General features: G+C 32.3%; 1 protein-coding gene across 1 annotated transcript in view; it reads right to left on the bottom strand.

The window, feature by feature from the left end:
- The window catches only part of Lrriq3 (leucine rich repeats and IQ motif containing 3), a 146,953-nt gene that overhangs the window by 32,865 nt on the left and 96,273 nt on the right, over positions 1-17,815 (bottom strand). Inside the window, exon 6 of the mRNA XM_063258272.1 lies at positions 11,084-11,183. Within this exon, the coding sequence (XP_063114342.1) occupies positions 11,084-11,183 (100 nt within the window). The remainder of the gene's footprint in view (positions 1-11,083; positions 11,184-17,815) is intronic.

The following is a 17,815-nucleotide window of genomic DNA, read 5'->3' as shown; positions in this document are numbered from 1 at the left end:
TATTCTTGCCAGTAAAGATATTAAAATAAAAGCAATATGAACTATTATGTGCATATGAAAACAAAATCTATTGTTGTGTATTTGATTTAAATTTAAAACCTTGCAGCAAAGATGGCTAGGTTTAGATGCATAGGGAAGCTCTAATTGTTCATTTTAAGTAATTTGGTTGATACTGTTCCATAATGTAGATAAAAATTCACTAATTCCAGCAAACAATTTAAGAGAGTAGAAAAGGAAAAAGCATTGTCAAAATTGCATAAAGACAAGTGAATAGAAATCAGCAAGATATGATAAACTGGGTGAATTTGGAAGAAAAATGTTGGAGGCAGAAAATGTAATGTGTTTCAATGGAAACCATAAAATCTCCTTTGTCTTCATTTCAGACTCATAAGTGGAACTGGAGCGAGACAAACTATGTAATGGAGGAAAATAACTGAAGATTGTATAAATCTGATCACAGGCACTTTGATATAATGACCCTCAGATAATTAACCCTATGACCCTACATTCTGAATAGGAAATGTTCTCAGCACTGTCTTCCGTGTAGCAGCTGGCACTTTCTGTAAAAGATTTGAATTTACTTGTTGAGAACAGTATCTGAAACACAAATGGTGTTTTAAGTAACTAGATTTTTGGCCTATCCTCCAGCTGTGCCTTCTGACAGAATATTAAAAGCATTAACATAGCACATATTTTTAAGGGCTTGTAAAATTTGTATGTTTAATTTCTAATATTAAATACTAATTTATAAAATAGAATAGCCCTTCATGAAGTATATTACTTTTAAACCTCTATTCTGAAATTACCTATCATTTTCATAAACAAAGACTAAATTATTTGCTTCAGTAAGGTAAAATAAACATCAAAAGTAATAATAGCTCTAGCATAAAGAAAACAAATGTATTTTATTGCTATATATTTCTATATTACAAATTAATCAAACAACCATTTAGGATACTATTTATAACAAAAACAATAGCATCTAAGATAGCATATAAGTGATTGATTCAATAATATCAGTAAGATGATATGTATCCTTATTTAGAAGTTACAAGTAAGTGAAAGAAGATTCATTTCATATTCTTACAATAATTCTCTGGAGATGTGTAATATTTTCCCTACACAAATTGAGCACAGGGAGGATAGAGAGTTTCATACATTGTTTTACTGCTGGATTATAAATGCTTAGAAGTAAAAAAAAATCTGCAGGAATAAATTAGAAAAGTGTAACAAACTATTCTCTAACATTTAAAATGTATTGGAAGAGTAGAAGGAAAGGGTTAAAGTAACTGGAAAGTGATGTATTCATTTTGTTTGTTAGATGGATGCCCCTTGGGAAAGGAAAGAAGGCAACAGATCTAATCTAATTGCCAGGTCAACTGAACTCCAGAAAATGACAAATGATAGACAAATGCTATTTTCTAGGAGGAAAGAGCTTATCTATTAAATACCTTTAGCAGGATGGTGCCTGACTACAGGTTGCTCACATGAAGGAAACCCAGAGTCTGTGAGCTACACTGCCTGGAGAATTCCATCTAAATTAAACAACCTTCTGGAATATACAATAGAAATATTTCATAATATAGACAGGTACCACTGCCTGAGTTAAACTGGTTATTCCAGGTCTCCACCTGTCTCATTTGAGACTGTTGAGTATATCATTTTGATTATTAAACTTTGAAGGTGAGGTAAGATCTCTGATTTATGTGAGTCTAATTTGACAGTCACGTGCATGAGAGATAATAAGAATGGCACACAACTTGTGTTACAATATATTATTCAAAGAGGGATGGGTTCAATACAAAGACACTGTTACATACCAGGACATCAGGCACTGACACATTCCTATTAACACTGAAATACACAGTCATGGTACACATAGCCATGAGTCCTCAATTTAGTAGTTACTTCTCTGATGATGGCTTAAAATTTTCTTCTAACATTTGATATTGGGTGAGAAAATGGTTGAAAAAAGAAATTTCCATGTAGAAACTAAAATATTAAGCTATGTAGGAATTATTACAAATGATCTTGTATTAATGATACAAGGTTAGAAATATATAATATAAAAATTAATGAATGATATATTGTTGCTATGTATATTATATTTCCTAGAAGGAGAGACCTTATAAGTGTATGTTTGCTGCTCATATGATACATATTCACATATGTTAGTGAAATAAATTAGACACACAAGCTTAAATGTCACATGGTTTCTTTGGCATGAGAAAACCAAAATACAAGTGAAGAGAAAAATAAAGATAGATAACAAGAAGTAGTGAAACAGGAATCCTCAAGTGGGAAGCAGGTCAAGGGATGGGGGAAGGAGGAAGCCTAAGAAGGAAAAGGAATGAAAAAAGTAACTACAATGTGTTAAGTGCAGGTACCAAATCCACACAAGGAATGGGAACATTAGGTACTGGAAGCTGTACTGATAAAAATTAAAAGAGAAAAAAATAACATCATCAAATTGCAACAGTGATATGAGCACTACTCAGACTAAGTGTACTGTTAAACCACTGAGCATCTCCCACTACTCAAGTGAATCTCATCAGGATCTGCTGCTTTGGAATTCCTCATGCTGTGAAAGCCCCTAAGCATCACAACTATATAACCGATAATGCCAGAAACATTGCACACCAGGAAGACCTCTCTTGGATATTGACAGGAAGCATAAAATCATTCGTAAGAACTACATTAGGGTATTCCTTTTTATCATATAATATAAGGACCTCAGATAAGGCTTTGAAGTGTTCATGAATCCCTTAAAATTACAATAAAATTAGTTTGTGGTCATATGTGAACTTTTAGAAATGGGATAAGGTTGACATTTATAGAAGATTCTTAGACTTTTCAGTTTTGTATTTGTAACCAAAGAAGTAAAAGACTACTCAGTAGCAGTAGACAAGAGAACAGTACCCAGAGGATCTCTCCTATGAGAGCTGACCCAGATTGCTAGGCAGTGACTGCTCACTCGCATGCTCTGATTAATGCAGTGGTTTCTGGCCTACTTGGAATTAGGTGCCTATTGCAGACGGTGCCATTTTGAAACATATTAACCCATATCTGTCCACTCAGATTCCTTTTAACTTAGAATAATAAAGGAATAATTGCCTGATTGACTACTTCTTCATTTCAGATCTACATATTACAAACTTGAGCAGATCCAGGACTCACTATCTAAATACACTGACAGTAATATTCTTTTATAATTTGCATATATTTTTGAAGTATAAATATACTACTCATAGCACTAAAGTATCTCTGGATGATGGTTTAGGGTTTTGCCACTCGGAAGGTTGATTTCTTTCCTTTTCTTGTCCTGGAATTCCTTTAAAATTCCTCGAAGAGTTAATATTGACAGTGCATTTACCTCTTTACTTGAATTTGTTCTGAATCTTCTCCAGCATGGCTCTTGTCATTAACACTATTAAATTTGCTCTTATAAAGGTCACCATTGACTTCTATGTTCAAAATGCAACAAATACTATTTTGTTCTCATATTCCAGAATAGTCCGCATGTCTTAAAAATTCAGTTAGGCATACCAAATTTTTTTGTTAAGTAAAAATAAATATAAAATAAATTTAAAAATAAAAAACATAAAAATTCAGTTAGGCATACCAAATTATTACAGACATACATTTTTTATAATTGAAGCAGCATTATAAATCATTAAATATAAAACAGTTTTCAAAATAAAGATAAGACATCATTATCAAGAAGTCTTGATCCAAAATAGTATCTAGCTTTTTATGCATCAAATATGATCAATGGCCTGGAGATGAACTTCAGTGGTACAGTCCATGGTTGGCTTGCAGAGAAACTTGGATTTAACCTCCCGCACAAATGACAAAAAGTAAATAATAATGACAGGATGAGAATGAAGCTGAGTGGGACAGCATGGCCTAACATGTACAAGGTCCTGGGTTTGGTCTCCAACACTGTCAAAAAAGAAAAAGAGAGAGTGAGAGAGAAAGTGAGTGAGATAGAGGAAAGAGAGAGAGAGAGAGAGAGAGAGAGAGAGAGAGAGAGAGAGAGAGAGGAAGAGAGAAGAGAAAAAAGAATAAAATAAAGAAAAGAAAAAAAATGATGTGGAAATTCTCATTGACAGAATGAAATTTTAGATGATTATTATAAATACTGGGAAAAGTCTTACATGGACAAATATGCATCCATAGAGATGTGTGCATACGTGAATGCACTTCCACACTCAGTTATTACTTAATGTATTATATTTTCCTTGTCACATTTCATGTAAAAGAGTAAAGTTTTACCAAACTCTCTAAAATCATTCAGTTTACTTTCTTGTGCCTTGTAGATTTCATGAACATTATGTGTTATGATTTCAGAATTGTTAAGAAACACCTCACTATAAACTCGTGGGTCAAGTTTGTGTCTGATGTAATAGACCTTATCCCTAACACACAAAACATACTTGAAACATACTTATTGGAAAAAACTAATTGATAAAACCATAAAATATTTTTTCAAACAAAGAATTAAAAATGATCATTAATCACATACTTATTTGTTGTCAACTGACCTACCTTATTTGGGTACAAGGTAGAATTTGTTTATCTAAGATCATTTTTAAAATAATTTGGGTATAGTGCATCATCAGGTATTATGATTGAGAAGAGAAGTAACTTGGATGAGTTTTAAGAAGTATCATTTTGACAAAAAGAAATTTGCCAAAAAAACTACATATTAAATATTAGTGGATGCAAAAAGCCAAGACATTCAGTTTGATTACTGAAGAAATACTAAAGCGAAATGTAGAAAATATAATTATGGCATCAAAGGATTTTCTGCAGGCAAATTATTGTCCAAATGTGACAACATGTAAAAATTGTCTCTGGAATAAAAGATTAAAGAATATTTTTGGATATAGTCTTACATTAAAAATACGTTTGAAAAAATGATCAAATATGTAATCTGAGAAACTACCTTGAAGATAACAATACACTACAGATTAAGCATTGTTAATATCCTATTATTTCATTTTGAAATTCTGTATCATTGCTTTTATTATTTTTTTCATTTTAAAAAAAGTGTTTGATGAAATGTAATAGAATCTATTAGATGGAACAAATGATATGAAATGAATGATGAGGTTTGATAAGGTTTATTTTTGATTAGATATTTAAGATAATACCTAATAAATAAAACATAATGTGTATTCTGCCTATTGTGTGTGTGTATGTGTGTGTGTGTGTGTATGTGTGTGTGTGTGTATCCTAAGAATGAGGAGGGATTTACACGAGTAAATAAATATTTTTTTGTCTTTTTCATTTTTTTATCAGTACCAGGGATCGAACTCACGACTGCCTGCTTGCAAGGCAGGCACTTATGCCACTGAGCTAAATCCCCAGCCCCGAGTAAATAAATATTGATAAAATAGAAACATTCATATTGAGTTTTGTTAATAACACTGGTACTTACTTATATATCACAGTAGAATACTGGAAAATTCTTGTGGAAAAAAAATATATTTCTCAAAGTAGAATAAAAGTCTGGACATCACTTAGTTCTCATACAGTAAACATCATCATTCAGATAAGACATACAGTTTCCAAAAATATTTTACAGTCCTTTTTTATACTTCTGAATCTTTTAATTTTTTTAAGTTTTATTTGTATATCTTTGTGTAACATAATGGTTACATTCATCACGGGGAGTCATTGCATGTACACAACACATTTAATTCCTTTTCATCTTCACCCGCTGCTCTTCCTCTTCTATCTCTCAGTCTCCTTCCTTTTCCCAAATATCTATTTCCCTGTTTCCTATCATCCATCTTTTATTTGCTCTGTAATCTGTTGATATTTTGGCTTCATCATCTAAAACAAACATACAATGTTTATTTTTGTGTATCTTGTTTATTTCACTTAATATTATGTCTTCAAGTCACATTTATTCACCTACAAATGGCTCAAGTGTTTTTCTCTTCATGGAAGTGTCAAAGGAAACAGTTGAAAGTGTAAACAGAAAACCAAAAAAAAAAAAACAAAAAAAAATGTTGCTACCTATTCCTCTGTCAGACGACTGATATCTAGAATATATAAAGGACTCAAAATTAAATTTCCCTAAAATGAAATGCCCAATCAAAAACTGGCAACTGAAATGAAAAGACACTTAGCAGAATAAGAAATACAAATAAATGGCCTATAAGTACATGAACAAATGTTCGACACCATTAGCCATTAGAGAAATGCAAGTTAAAACAACACTAAGATTTCATCTTACTCCTGAAATAATTGATATCATGAGGAAATATGATAATAAGAAATGCTGGCAAGACTGTGGGGAAAAAGAACCTTTCAACATTGTTGGTAGGGATGTAAACTGCTACAATCACTATGAAAACCTGTATGGAGATTCTTCAAAATCTAAAACTAGAAATTCCATTTGACTCAACTATTCTTTTAGATAGCTTCTCAAAAGAGTTAAAGACATCATATTACAGTGACAAATGCATGCCCATGTACATAGCAATATCTTATCCTTAAATAACAGTCAATAATCAAACACTATTAACATTTTCAGAAATTATTCTAATAAAAATGAATATCTTTGAAGAATACACTATGCAGAAAATAATCCAAAAATAAGTATATTTTCACAGCATTAATGTTTATAGAGATGTAGAGAGGATTTTACACCTATGAACCAAGAAACACAATGGATGAGTGTGGGAGGGGGTAAAAGGAATATCAAGAAACATTTTTGGATTTTGGGAAGATAAAGTATGGCTCAAAATGTCACATGCTATAATGAGGCTCACATTGAAACACATTATAATGAAACACTCTAGTCAAATCATCACAAGTCAAATACAGAACATTGGATTGAATCTTGCATATAGCAAGAACAGAATAATTTATAGTATACAAGGGAGATCAATAAAGCTCGCAATAGATATATGATCTCAGAAGGCAAAGAAATGCTATACTCAAAGTGCTAAAAAATAAAAATATTGATCAAGAATTCTATCTAGTTGGCAAACATCTCTGTGACAATAAACTTACTTATTAGTAGTAAGACATTTGATCAAAGACTATTTCAAATGTTTCTGGAAAGGTATATTTTAGATGAGATTAACACTTAAAAAAACTAGTTGATTTCCATTAAAAAGACAAAAAACAATACCATATAACAAGAAAATGATCAGTTCACCAAAAATATCCCATACACAAACACACACACACACACACACACACACACACACACACACACACACACATTCAGAAGTACAGAAATTACTAAATAATTGAAGGCAAAAATAACACTGAGATAATTTATATGCTGTCTGGAATTTCTATCTGCCAGAATAACGACCTAAATAAACTTCTTTAATTAGAACTTATCCCCAGGTATTTTGATACAGTAACATTATGTGGATTACTATACCTCTTAATAAAAATTTCAAGAACAGATGACTTCACCAGTGCAGTTTACCAAATATTTTAAAACAGAAGTAACACCAATCCCTGTAAAAATCTTCCCAAAAATTGAGGAGGATGAAATATCTGGCAATTCCTTCTATGCAGCCATATTGCCCTGATAACAAATTGAACATACCAGAAGAAAACTACATACTGATATTCTTTATGAATATTGATCCAAGAACAAAATACTAAAAATCTGAATTTAACAGCATATTAAAAGGATTACACAACACAACCAAATGCGAATTGCTTTGCAAAGCAAAGACAAGATCATTTTCAATTTTAAGAAACTAAATTTTTTAAGGTTGAGATCAAGAATAGAATATTAGTTTTTACCAATTTTATTCAATATAGTATAGGATGTAATAAAATATGAAGGTAAGAGAAACAAAAAAACATGCTAACTGGAACATTAAATTTATCTGTTCACAAGGAAAATGAGATTTGTATAAAACTAATAATTTTATATACTCATAAATTGCACACACAAGGGGCTGGGAATTTAGCTCAGTGGCATAAGCGCCTGCCTTGCAAGCAGGCAGTCGTGAGTTTGATCCCTCGTACCAATAAAAATAAAAACAACAACAAAAAAATTGCACACACAAAATAAAGTAGCTCAGCAAAGTTGCAGGATATTAAAACAACCCATAAATATCAATTGTATTTTTATACATGAACAATACAAAAAGGAAATTAAGACACCCTCTCATCCCCAACACTATCAAAAATTAAAATACTTCTGAGTAAATTTGAACAAAGAAATAAAACACAGGTACATTAAAAAGTACAATATTTTGCTGAAAGAAATTAAACAGAAATATAAATGAAAAAAACTCATCTTCATGTAATAGAAAACAATATTATTAGGATATTATCTAATATGACCTACAAATTCAATGCAATTCCTATCAAAAGTTCCATTGACATAAAAATAAATCAAGGACCATATCAGCAAGCCAAAAATGCCAAATCCTAGAAGAAAACATTGTGGAAGAGCTCTACAGTGTTGATGTCTTTTGTGCACACACATGAATAAAAAGACTAAAAGCTAATGAATAGTCCAAACTAATCAAAATCTAAAAGAACAAACACACTATCAATAGAATGGAAATAAAATCCACCAAGTGAATGTGACATTTGTAAGTCATTTACTTGGTAAGAGACCAACATACCACAGCACAAAAGAAATCCAATCACTGAACAACATGAGGGCTGATAATATAGTTATATAAAGGTCAAGGGATTGGGGTGTATATTTCTCCGAATGATCCTTCCAAATAGCGAAGGAAGTACATGAAAAGACACGATACTTGATATTCCTAATAAGTAGGGGAATACAAATTAAAACCACAATGAAGATCACCTTATGCCCATTGGAATTGCTAAAAATAAATAAATAAATAAAAGAGAAAATTATGAGTATTGGCCATGATGTAAACCACCTTGGGCACTGTTAGTGGGAATGTAAAATAACACAGCTGCTATAGGCTGAGCCACAAAATAAAACCCTGTCTCAAGGAACAAAGCAAAACAATAGGAATTACTATAGGATTCAACAATTCTAATTTTAGTTAAGTATATGCCAAAAACAACTGGAAGTATCAAAGAGTTATTTTTACTTTCATATTCATTCATAAAATTGTTATTGGTAGAAGCAACCCAAATGGCCATTAAAGAATGAATAGATAAATGAGTATATTAAAAAGGGTATTATTCATCCTTAGGAAGAAAACTCTGATTCATATTGTAACATAAACACACATTGAAGATACCGTGCTCAGAGAAACAAGTAAATCACACCAGGACTAGTATTTTGTGATCTCACTTCCATGAGCCATGTAGAATAATCAGAAAGTACCATGGTTGTTGGCAGGAGGGGCGAGAGGAGAAGTCAGGAGTTAGTGTTTAATACCTAAAATGTTACACTAAGAATAATAGTGTAAAGCATTTATGGGGATCTTGAGGGCTACACAACAATATGGATGTATCTGATACCACAGAAACGTAGAGTTAAAATAATTCCAATGATAAAAACTACATTATGCATCTTCATCACCAAAATAGTGTAAGACAATATGCAGAATTGAAGAAAAAATAACTTTTAGCATGTACATGAAATTGAATAAAGAAAACCTAACCAACAGTAGATAACAAAGGCCAAGAAAATGGCTATGAGAGAAAGTAGAAGAGCTATTTTAATAGCTCCTCTAAAAATGTGTGTACTCGACATTACCAGTAGTTTAAATATGAAAGATTTTCAAATAACATTTCAACAAAAAATAGGTGTGAGAAAGTAAACACATTCTGAACATTTTGTGCAGCTAAGCAGTGAGCAGTACTTTCAGTCACAACAATTAAAACACCAAAGGTTAATTAGTCCCCAACTAGTGATGATCTAATTCTATTGAGAGGGTACACATTATTAATAATCTACAAAATCATTAAATCTCTCTCCCCATAAAAATTCAGATAATATCAAAATTTGAATAATAATTTTAAAAGAGTAGGCATAATATTAGGAGATATAAAATTATTCCAAGCATCAGTTCAAATTACTCAATTAAACTTTTTGGAGCACTAAGAAGAGTGAGTGGATGATAAGGAGTTATCATGTTTCTTTTCATCCACTTTTGTTTATAAGCTTAAATCTATAAAAGTTTTATAAAAATCATACTACCTTTAATAAAAGATATGGAGCTGAGGAATACACACAGCAGGAGAACTACTGAACGGTCCCTGGGAAATGTGTAACAAAATTTGAGCAGTTGTCACCCAAGAAAAGAAAAGAAAAAGGGGCTAAGAAAAGTATAGATATATTATGTACCCTATGATGACTGTAATCATTATGTACATCAAAAGTATACCAATAAACTTAATTTAAAAGAAGCATAAGGGTGCCACCATGAGTTTCTAAGAAGGGAAATATCTGATTATTTAAGATTTAAGAAAATCTCCTGAGAAAACTGGTAACTCTCTCAAGTGATTTTACAAAAATAACTACACTGATTTATAAAGGCAGATATACAGAAAAGTTTGCTTTGTCTCGTATAATAAAAGTTTATTAGAAAGAAACTGTAAAAAAAAAGAAAAGATAAACAAGTGATAGTGATGACCAAAAATTAAGATAAATGGATATATATTTTTATTTTGTTTAGTTTGGTTTGGTATCAGGGATCGAACTTATGACCTTGTGCTTGCCAGACAAGCACTTGTATCGCTGAGCTAAATCCTCAGCCCTAATATATGCATTTTATAACAATACTATATTCAAAGTTGATTAATCTGATGACTTCACACATTAGCTAAAGAAAGCATGCTGACATAGCCACATAGCAACAAAACTATCAACTCGGGTATAATTCCTTCTAACCAGTGTTTCTTAACTCCCAACTTCTACCTTATATCAAGCTGTTATCAAGGTACTGATATTCATCAATCTTCTCTATATTTTGCCCATATATTATATGACATTTACATTTAGAACATACTGAATGAAATACAAACATTTTTACTGGTCTCAACATATATTGCATATACTTGTGTATTTATAGTTCAAAACCCACATTCTCAATTTTTAATATTGTCTTCATTAAAATATATTATTTAAAGGTAGTTCAAATTCTATCTAACTAACCTTTTTGAATGAGAGGTCTTGATTTTTTTGATTTCTGGTCAGCAGAGGAAATATCTTTTCTCTGTTCAATAGATATTTTTCCACTGGCAGGAGATATATTCTGTGAAAATAAACAGAAGCATTAATAGCATGGCCTAAGTTTTAGATTTTTTGAAGAGCAGTCATATACATTTTATAGTTACTATTGATTTTCGTTAAAAACTTTGATGCAGACAGAGAGCAGGAAAACTGCTAACAGTTAGTAATATAACGGGCCACGGCATGCAGGAGACTAAGGGAGAAGCAGGGATATAGGAGGTTCTTTAATTAGTAAACAAATGATGTGACAGTGTGTAGTAGGGGGGCTGCAGGGAGTTCAGAGCAAGGGAGAGACAAAATTATTTGCAGGTCACTGAAAAGCAGTAACATCAGAGATAGAGAGGGAAAATGATATTAAAAATGAAAGGAGAAGAAAATGGGACCAGATTAATAAATCTAAAAGTACAAGCGGCTCAGATATGAAGGAGAGGAATAGTAATGGAGAACTGGGGACGAGTTTCAAGGGGGTATTTCAAATGTAAACTGAGCAGCGGCTCTATAGGTGCTGTTTGTGCAGCACTGCCTTCTTTTTCCTCTTCACAGTCCTCCAGATGTTACAGAGCTTTTACAAAGTCACTGGGAACTCGAGTCCTTTCAGAATTCCCATACAAACTCCGTCTTCTGAATCTGTGCAACTTCCATCTGGAAACTGTTCTTACTAATCAAGACAGGTACTAGACCTCTAAACACCCTGCCTACATTCAGTCACGACATGTCCGCATTTCACTCATTTTGGGGCAGTTATGAAGATAAAGGAGGAGAGATTACAGAGGGGAACATAGCACGCATCTAGCTCTCCTAGAATTTCTAATGACTTCTAGTAAAACCCCCATGGCTTCCCAGAGCTAAAGATAAAGAATGTAGTGCTTTGCTAGGGAAAAAAATAGAGAATAATGGTAAACTGAAGACTTGGCATCAAAAAAGGAAAAATGAATAGATTATTGGGAAGCAATAATCTGACACAAGCAAAAGCTCAGAACCTGGAGGGAAGTATACGTTTGTATACTGAAACACTTTCCCTGGATATTGTTCTTTCCTGGGTGAACATTTTGATCTAAATTCTAAATATTTATATTCAGACAGATTTTAATGAGATGCTTGCTTTTGTGTATTTGTTTAAAGAATTCTTATATAATGCTTATCATTTGCCATTGTTTTAACCTCTTTGTAGATATCAATTCATTTAACCAACAAAACAACCAAGAACTGTGCTATTTTACCCTAAAAATTCTCACAAACATCTTTGCTCAAGAGAGACTTTGGGTGATGTGTTTCTTTTAAACCAGTTAGCAGCGTAAGTTCTCTAATATATCATAGCTGAGAGGATTTCGCAAACAAAAGACATTGTTACATTTCCACCTGGACTTTGACTTGTCTACTTATTCACATCCCCTACTTGCTTCAATTAAAGAATAAATAATAGGACATATTTCCTGGTTTTCACATAAACAATGTTCTATCAAAATTTTTGTATCAGACAACAGATATACTTAATCAACCAGCTAGATTTCCTTTTATATTTTAATGAAACATTTGCAAATTTATTTCTAGAAGAAAATTTGTTATTACAGAGTAACTCATAGTGCTAGAATTTTTACTGTTACAGATACTAATAATTACCTGTTGCTAGAAATGGATCTCCAGTTGTACTCTTCAAAAATCTTTTACTCATCAACGCTGATAAGACAATCTATTATTGTTCTTTATGTGATAATGTTTTTGCTAGAAATACAACTTAGGTACTCTTGAATTCATACATTTTATGTTTAGAGTTTTTAAAATTTTGCCAAAAATAATTATAACTCAATCAAGATATGACACAATTGTAAGTATTCCTTCCACTTTGTTTTAAATCTAATTCTTTCCATTAAATGATTAGGGCAATCAAGCATGGTGTGCACACTTGTAATTCTAGCATTTGGGAGGCTGAGGCAGGAGGACTGCCGTGAGTTCAAGTCCAGCCCATGCTACACAGTCAGTTCAAGGCCAGTCTGAATTAGACCATGTCTCAAAAAAAGAAAAAAAAGAGAAACAAACAAACAGGGCAAAATTATAGTGTACTACTTAGATTTTGTAATAAAACTGTGACAATCTGTGCTATTGCTTTTTCTACCACAAATTCTTCTATAAATCCTCTTCAGAATACAGCAACATTCTTGTATCTTCCTACTTCCCAATTATTACTTTCATTACTACTGTTTCTCCTTCCTAAAAATGCAATTCACATGTACCCTTTTTATTCTAGCTATCACATTTTTATCTTACCCATAAACACAATGAGTATTCTCAAAGATACTATTTTCCCTAACATTTACTCCTTTACATTTTCCTGAATGAATAAGAAAACAAAGAAGTATATCTGTCAAATCTATATATCCAATCACTACTAAAAAATGATAATTTATTGGCTCATGAAATTTTGAACTATACAGGGATTTAGGAAGTTCCTTTCAAAAATGTAATTCCTTTACTGCACCCATTTGTCATTTTTATGAACCCACTGTCACTATTTTCTTATCATTTGTTATAATTTTTGTTTCCTTCCATTTATAAAAGAAAATCCTTGGCAAAGGATTCAAAAGTTACAGTAGAACAGATGCTGAAAAAGATGATCAGCTATACTAAAACTCTATGGAAACTACCCAGGTATGAAAACAACCCTTTCTGTGACATACATAATTCTAGTAGAAAAAGAAAGTCTATGAACACTTATTGATTGATCTATGAGATCGTAGAGAATGAAAGGTTAAGAGAAGACGGAAATGATCTAATAATTTTCTTTTCAATAATATATGTATATACTATTACCTGTAGCACCTTAAATCTCATACTGGTCTTCAATACTTTTAGGCAATATTTTACAGATATTTGGTAATACTTAACTAAGGAACAATATAAATTGAAACCAAATCAGCAACGTCAGATTTTCCTTCATCTGTAATAGGGTAAAAGATAAATTCTCACTCACATATCCATACTGTGGTAAGCTTGCATTCAGCAGTGTGTTTAGTAATTCATTACTAATGAAATGTTAGCAGTGGAGCTCAGTGAGGTCAAGTGACCACATGTGAAGACTGAGGTTTAATAAAATCAGGCCACTCTGAAGAGACATCTTTAATGTCATAATAAGTGGATCTGGTCTCAGGCCAAACTTGCTCACTATTTTTACATATGATCTGAATAACAACATATAAGAAATGTCTATGCATTTCCTGATGAGATGCTAAAGGAACAGATTCACTTTAAAACCAAACGAAATCCAAAACGTCCACAGATTGAAGCATGAGTTAAATTAAGTACATGAAATTAAACAGAGATAAGTATTGCAGTGGGGTAAAATATAGGTACTCACTTGAATTTACATTGCTTGATTTAAAAGACGTGATAAGAGGCCAAAGTCTCTCATTTAAGATTAAATTAATGAGGAAATTACTGAATGCTGAGATCCTAAGTCATACTAGCCTTCCATCTCGAATGAGGGAAATGATAGTCTTGTCATATTCATTTCTGATCAGAGCCACAGTTAAAGCATTGTGTGCTGGCTTCGGCAGCACACAGACATAGTTAAACATTGTGTCAAGGCCAGGAAGCATTTTCAGACGGAACACAACAGAAAACAAGCTACATACCTATACTGTTAAAGTAAGTCCCACTTAAGTAGCCATATGTAAATCTAAAGTAAAGTTAGCCAAAAGAGATTTAGGCTTCAGCTTCTACTGGTATCCATCTGCATATTGGAAATGATAAATGTATAATTTAAATGAAAAAAAGAATTTGTTATCTAATCCTTCTTCTGAAATTTTCTACCTAATCAATTTGCAAATCTTGACAATTCTGCCTTGTAGGTAAATTTCAAATCAATTCATTTCTATCCATTTCCACTATTGCCTAGGTCATCCTCTCTTCCTGTTTATGCATAAATAAATAATATTGGAAATCATAAAAGACACTTTTTTGCAAATATATATATATATATATATATATATATATATATATATCTGCTGGTGACAGTATAAATCTGATTAAGAGCTGGGCATGGTGGCTCACACCTGTAATCCCAACAGTTGGGAGGCTGAGGCAGGAGGATCACTGTGAGTTCGAAACCAGTCTGGGTCACAAAATAAATTCAAGGCTAGCCTGAACTGCATAGAGAGACCCTGTCTCAAAAATACCAAATAAAATAAAATGAAATAAATCTAATTATGTTTATTTTTAATTTTAAATCCTCTGATATCTACCTAATGTTTAAGTCTTTACTATGAGCTGCAAAAACTCAGCAAAATATGTCATTCCTCTGACCTGAGGTCAAACTGATCTTGTGATACACTTTCTGTTTGTTGTACTCCTGTATGCAGATTTCATTCGGCTCCTTGAACACTTGCCAAACAAATCAAGCTCAGATCCTTGTGCAGTTTCTTCCTTGCTCCTGGAACACTCTCCTTCCCATGCACTGCACAGTTAGCTGCTTATTTTTCAGGTTTTAAATATTATCCTCCCAAAAAGTTCTGAAAACAACCCAATAAGAAATGATCTTCATCTTATTCTCCACTGAAGACACTACTTGTTTTATTTATATCGTTTATCACAATTTTGTTTACTTAGATTAAATTTTCCACCTTGGAATATAACAACCAGGCCAAGGACTTCACTTGGGGTGTTTACTCAGGGCTGTAAATCGTCTCTGGCACTCAGTATTTAGTAATAACTTATCAAATGTTAAATGAATGTCAGAGCCAAACACACATACAACAAGGAATGGGTGGAGGCTTGGGGACTTTGATTCAGTATAATATAAAATGAAACTACATTCCTTAGTGCTAACCATCCAACAAGAAATACTTATAGAAGAAAGTCACAGTTTGTGTTTCTACGGGATGTTATTCTCATGCATTTTCAGCATTATTCTCTGAATTTGTTCATACTTTACAAAAAATTTTCATAATTCTTACATTAAGCTGTTTATTACATCTTACACAGCTTAGATTCTTACATCTAATCTGTTTATCACATACATTCACTGATACTCTGAAATCTCTAAGACATCTTCTAACTAAACAATGTCTGAATCTGTTACATGCACACAGAAGAATGAACATTACCACCTGGTAGGAATAATTGTAAGTTTACTCAGATATGTATCTCTACTTGTTCCATTGGTTCTACATCTTACTAAGTCAAAGTATCAAGAGTAATGAAAGAGTTCTCCTTACTTCACTGAAAGTAGAGAACCAATGAAAAATACTCTATAAAAGGAAAGAAAGTGGAAGCGATATACATATATTAATAAATCCCATCCGACCACAATAAGAAAAATAACTCATGGGGTTACTGAAAATTGAAATAGATTATCTAAGGATGGATAGAGGTTCTTGTAACTGAAAAATGGGTAGGTGTCTGGTTGTTAAAAACTAGGTATGTCTACTAGATATTTATTTCTCTAAAATGATGGTTTTTATTTAAAAATTGAAGAGCGTGTGGAAATTATAATAGTTTCCTCTACTTTTTAGGCCAAAAGTAAATATTCTATACTGAACTTTCTGTGAAACTCAAAGTACAGTTACAAACCTTCATCTTTATGAACTAAGATGAATTAATATTCTTTAAGTTTGTGATTTGGGTTTCAATTTGATGTTATGCAAACCAAAGCTCTTCCACTTTAAAGGAAATTATAAGTTTTTTTTTTAATCAAGTAAGACTGTTAACACAAAACCACTGTTAATCACCATTGGTATCCTATCTCCTGTACAGTCCAGATGTTTCTATTCTTTGTTTCCTCTTTTATTATTATGTGTTTGTAACACCACTGAATTTCACTCACCTTGGGGAAATGGAACATGCACATATTGCATCTTAATCATTTTAGTTGCATTTTCCCATCTTCTGCCATCCCTAGCTCTGCTTCCCATCTCCACAGAGTCCACCTCTGATTTTCATTATTTTTTTTTATTTTGCTCTTTAAGTCACTGATATTTTGAACTTCACATGTAAGAGCAACTATGCAATAGTTAACCTTATGTATCTGATTTTTTTCACATGACTTTACATTCTCATGCTGTGTCCATGGTCCTGTGAACAATGCAAATGTATCCTTTATATGGCTGAGTAGTAGTCCATTATGTACCACATTTTATCAATTCATATGTTGATGGGCCTCTACAACATCATTTCTAATAGTGTTAATCTAACCTTAAATTTTCAGGATAATACAAGGGAGAACTTCAGGATTACACTACAGAAAAAAAGAAGTGTTTCTATTTTGTCTGCAAACTGTTAGATTTCTTATTTGTGCGTGAAGCTCCTCATCACATTAGTGCACATAGCTTTCAACATAAGGGAGGTTAATATATAGTGATCCATGTATGTCCTCAAAGTGTACACACTGTAGCATGCCACCTGTATCCTACTTCAACAATTGTGTGTTGTCAGAAAAAAATAAAAACTGAATCACAGCTTAAAACACATATGAGAAAGTTGCTCTCAATGCTTTGTAATTAACTTTGAGTAATTAACTCAAAGTTTTAACTACTACTTGAAAGACTGCTAATAGTTTGTATTTGATCCCAATCTCAACAAAGAAGATGAGAAAGGGTAATACTCAAAACATGAAGAAGAAAATTCCCAAAGATGACTTGCATAAAGCCACAGCACACATGG

This window comes from Cavia porcellus, unplaced genomic scaffold (genome assembly GCF_034190915.1).
Source record: "Cavia porcellus strain 051 isolate PalLab524CR breed Dunkin Hartley unplaced genomic scaffold, mCavPor4.1 scaffold_1, whole genome shotgun sequence".
NCBI classification, from domain to species: Eukaryota; Metazoa; Chordata; class Mammalia; order Rodentia; family Caviidae; genus Cavia; species Cavia porcellus.
Note: the sequence above shows the minus strand (reverse complement) of the source record. Positions and strands in the feature narration are given on the sequence as shown.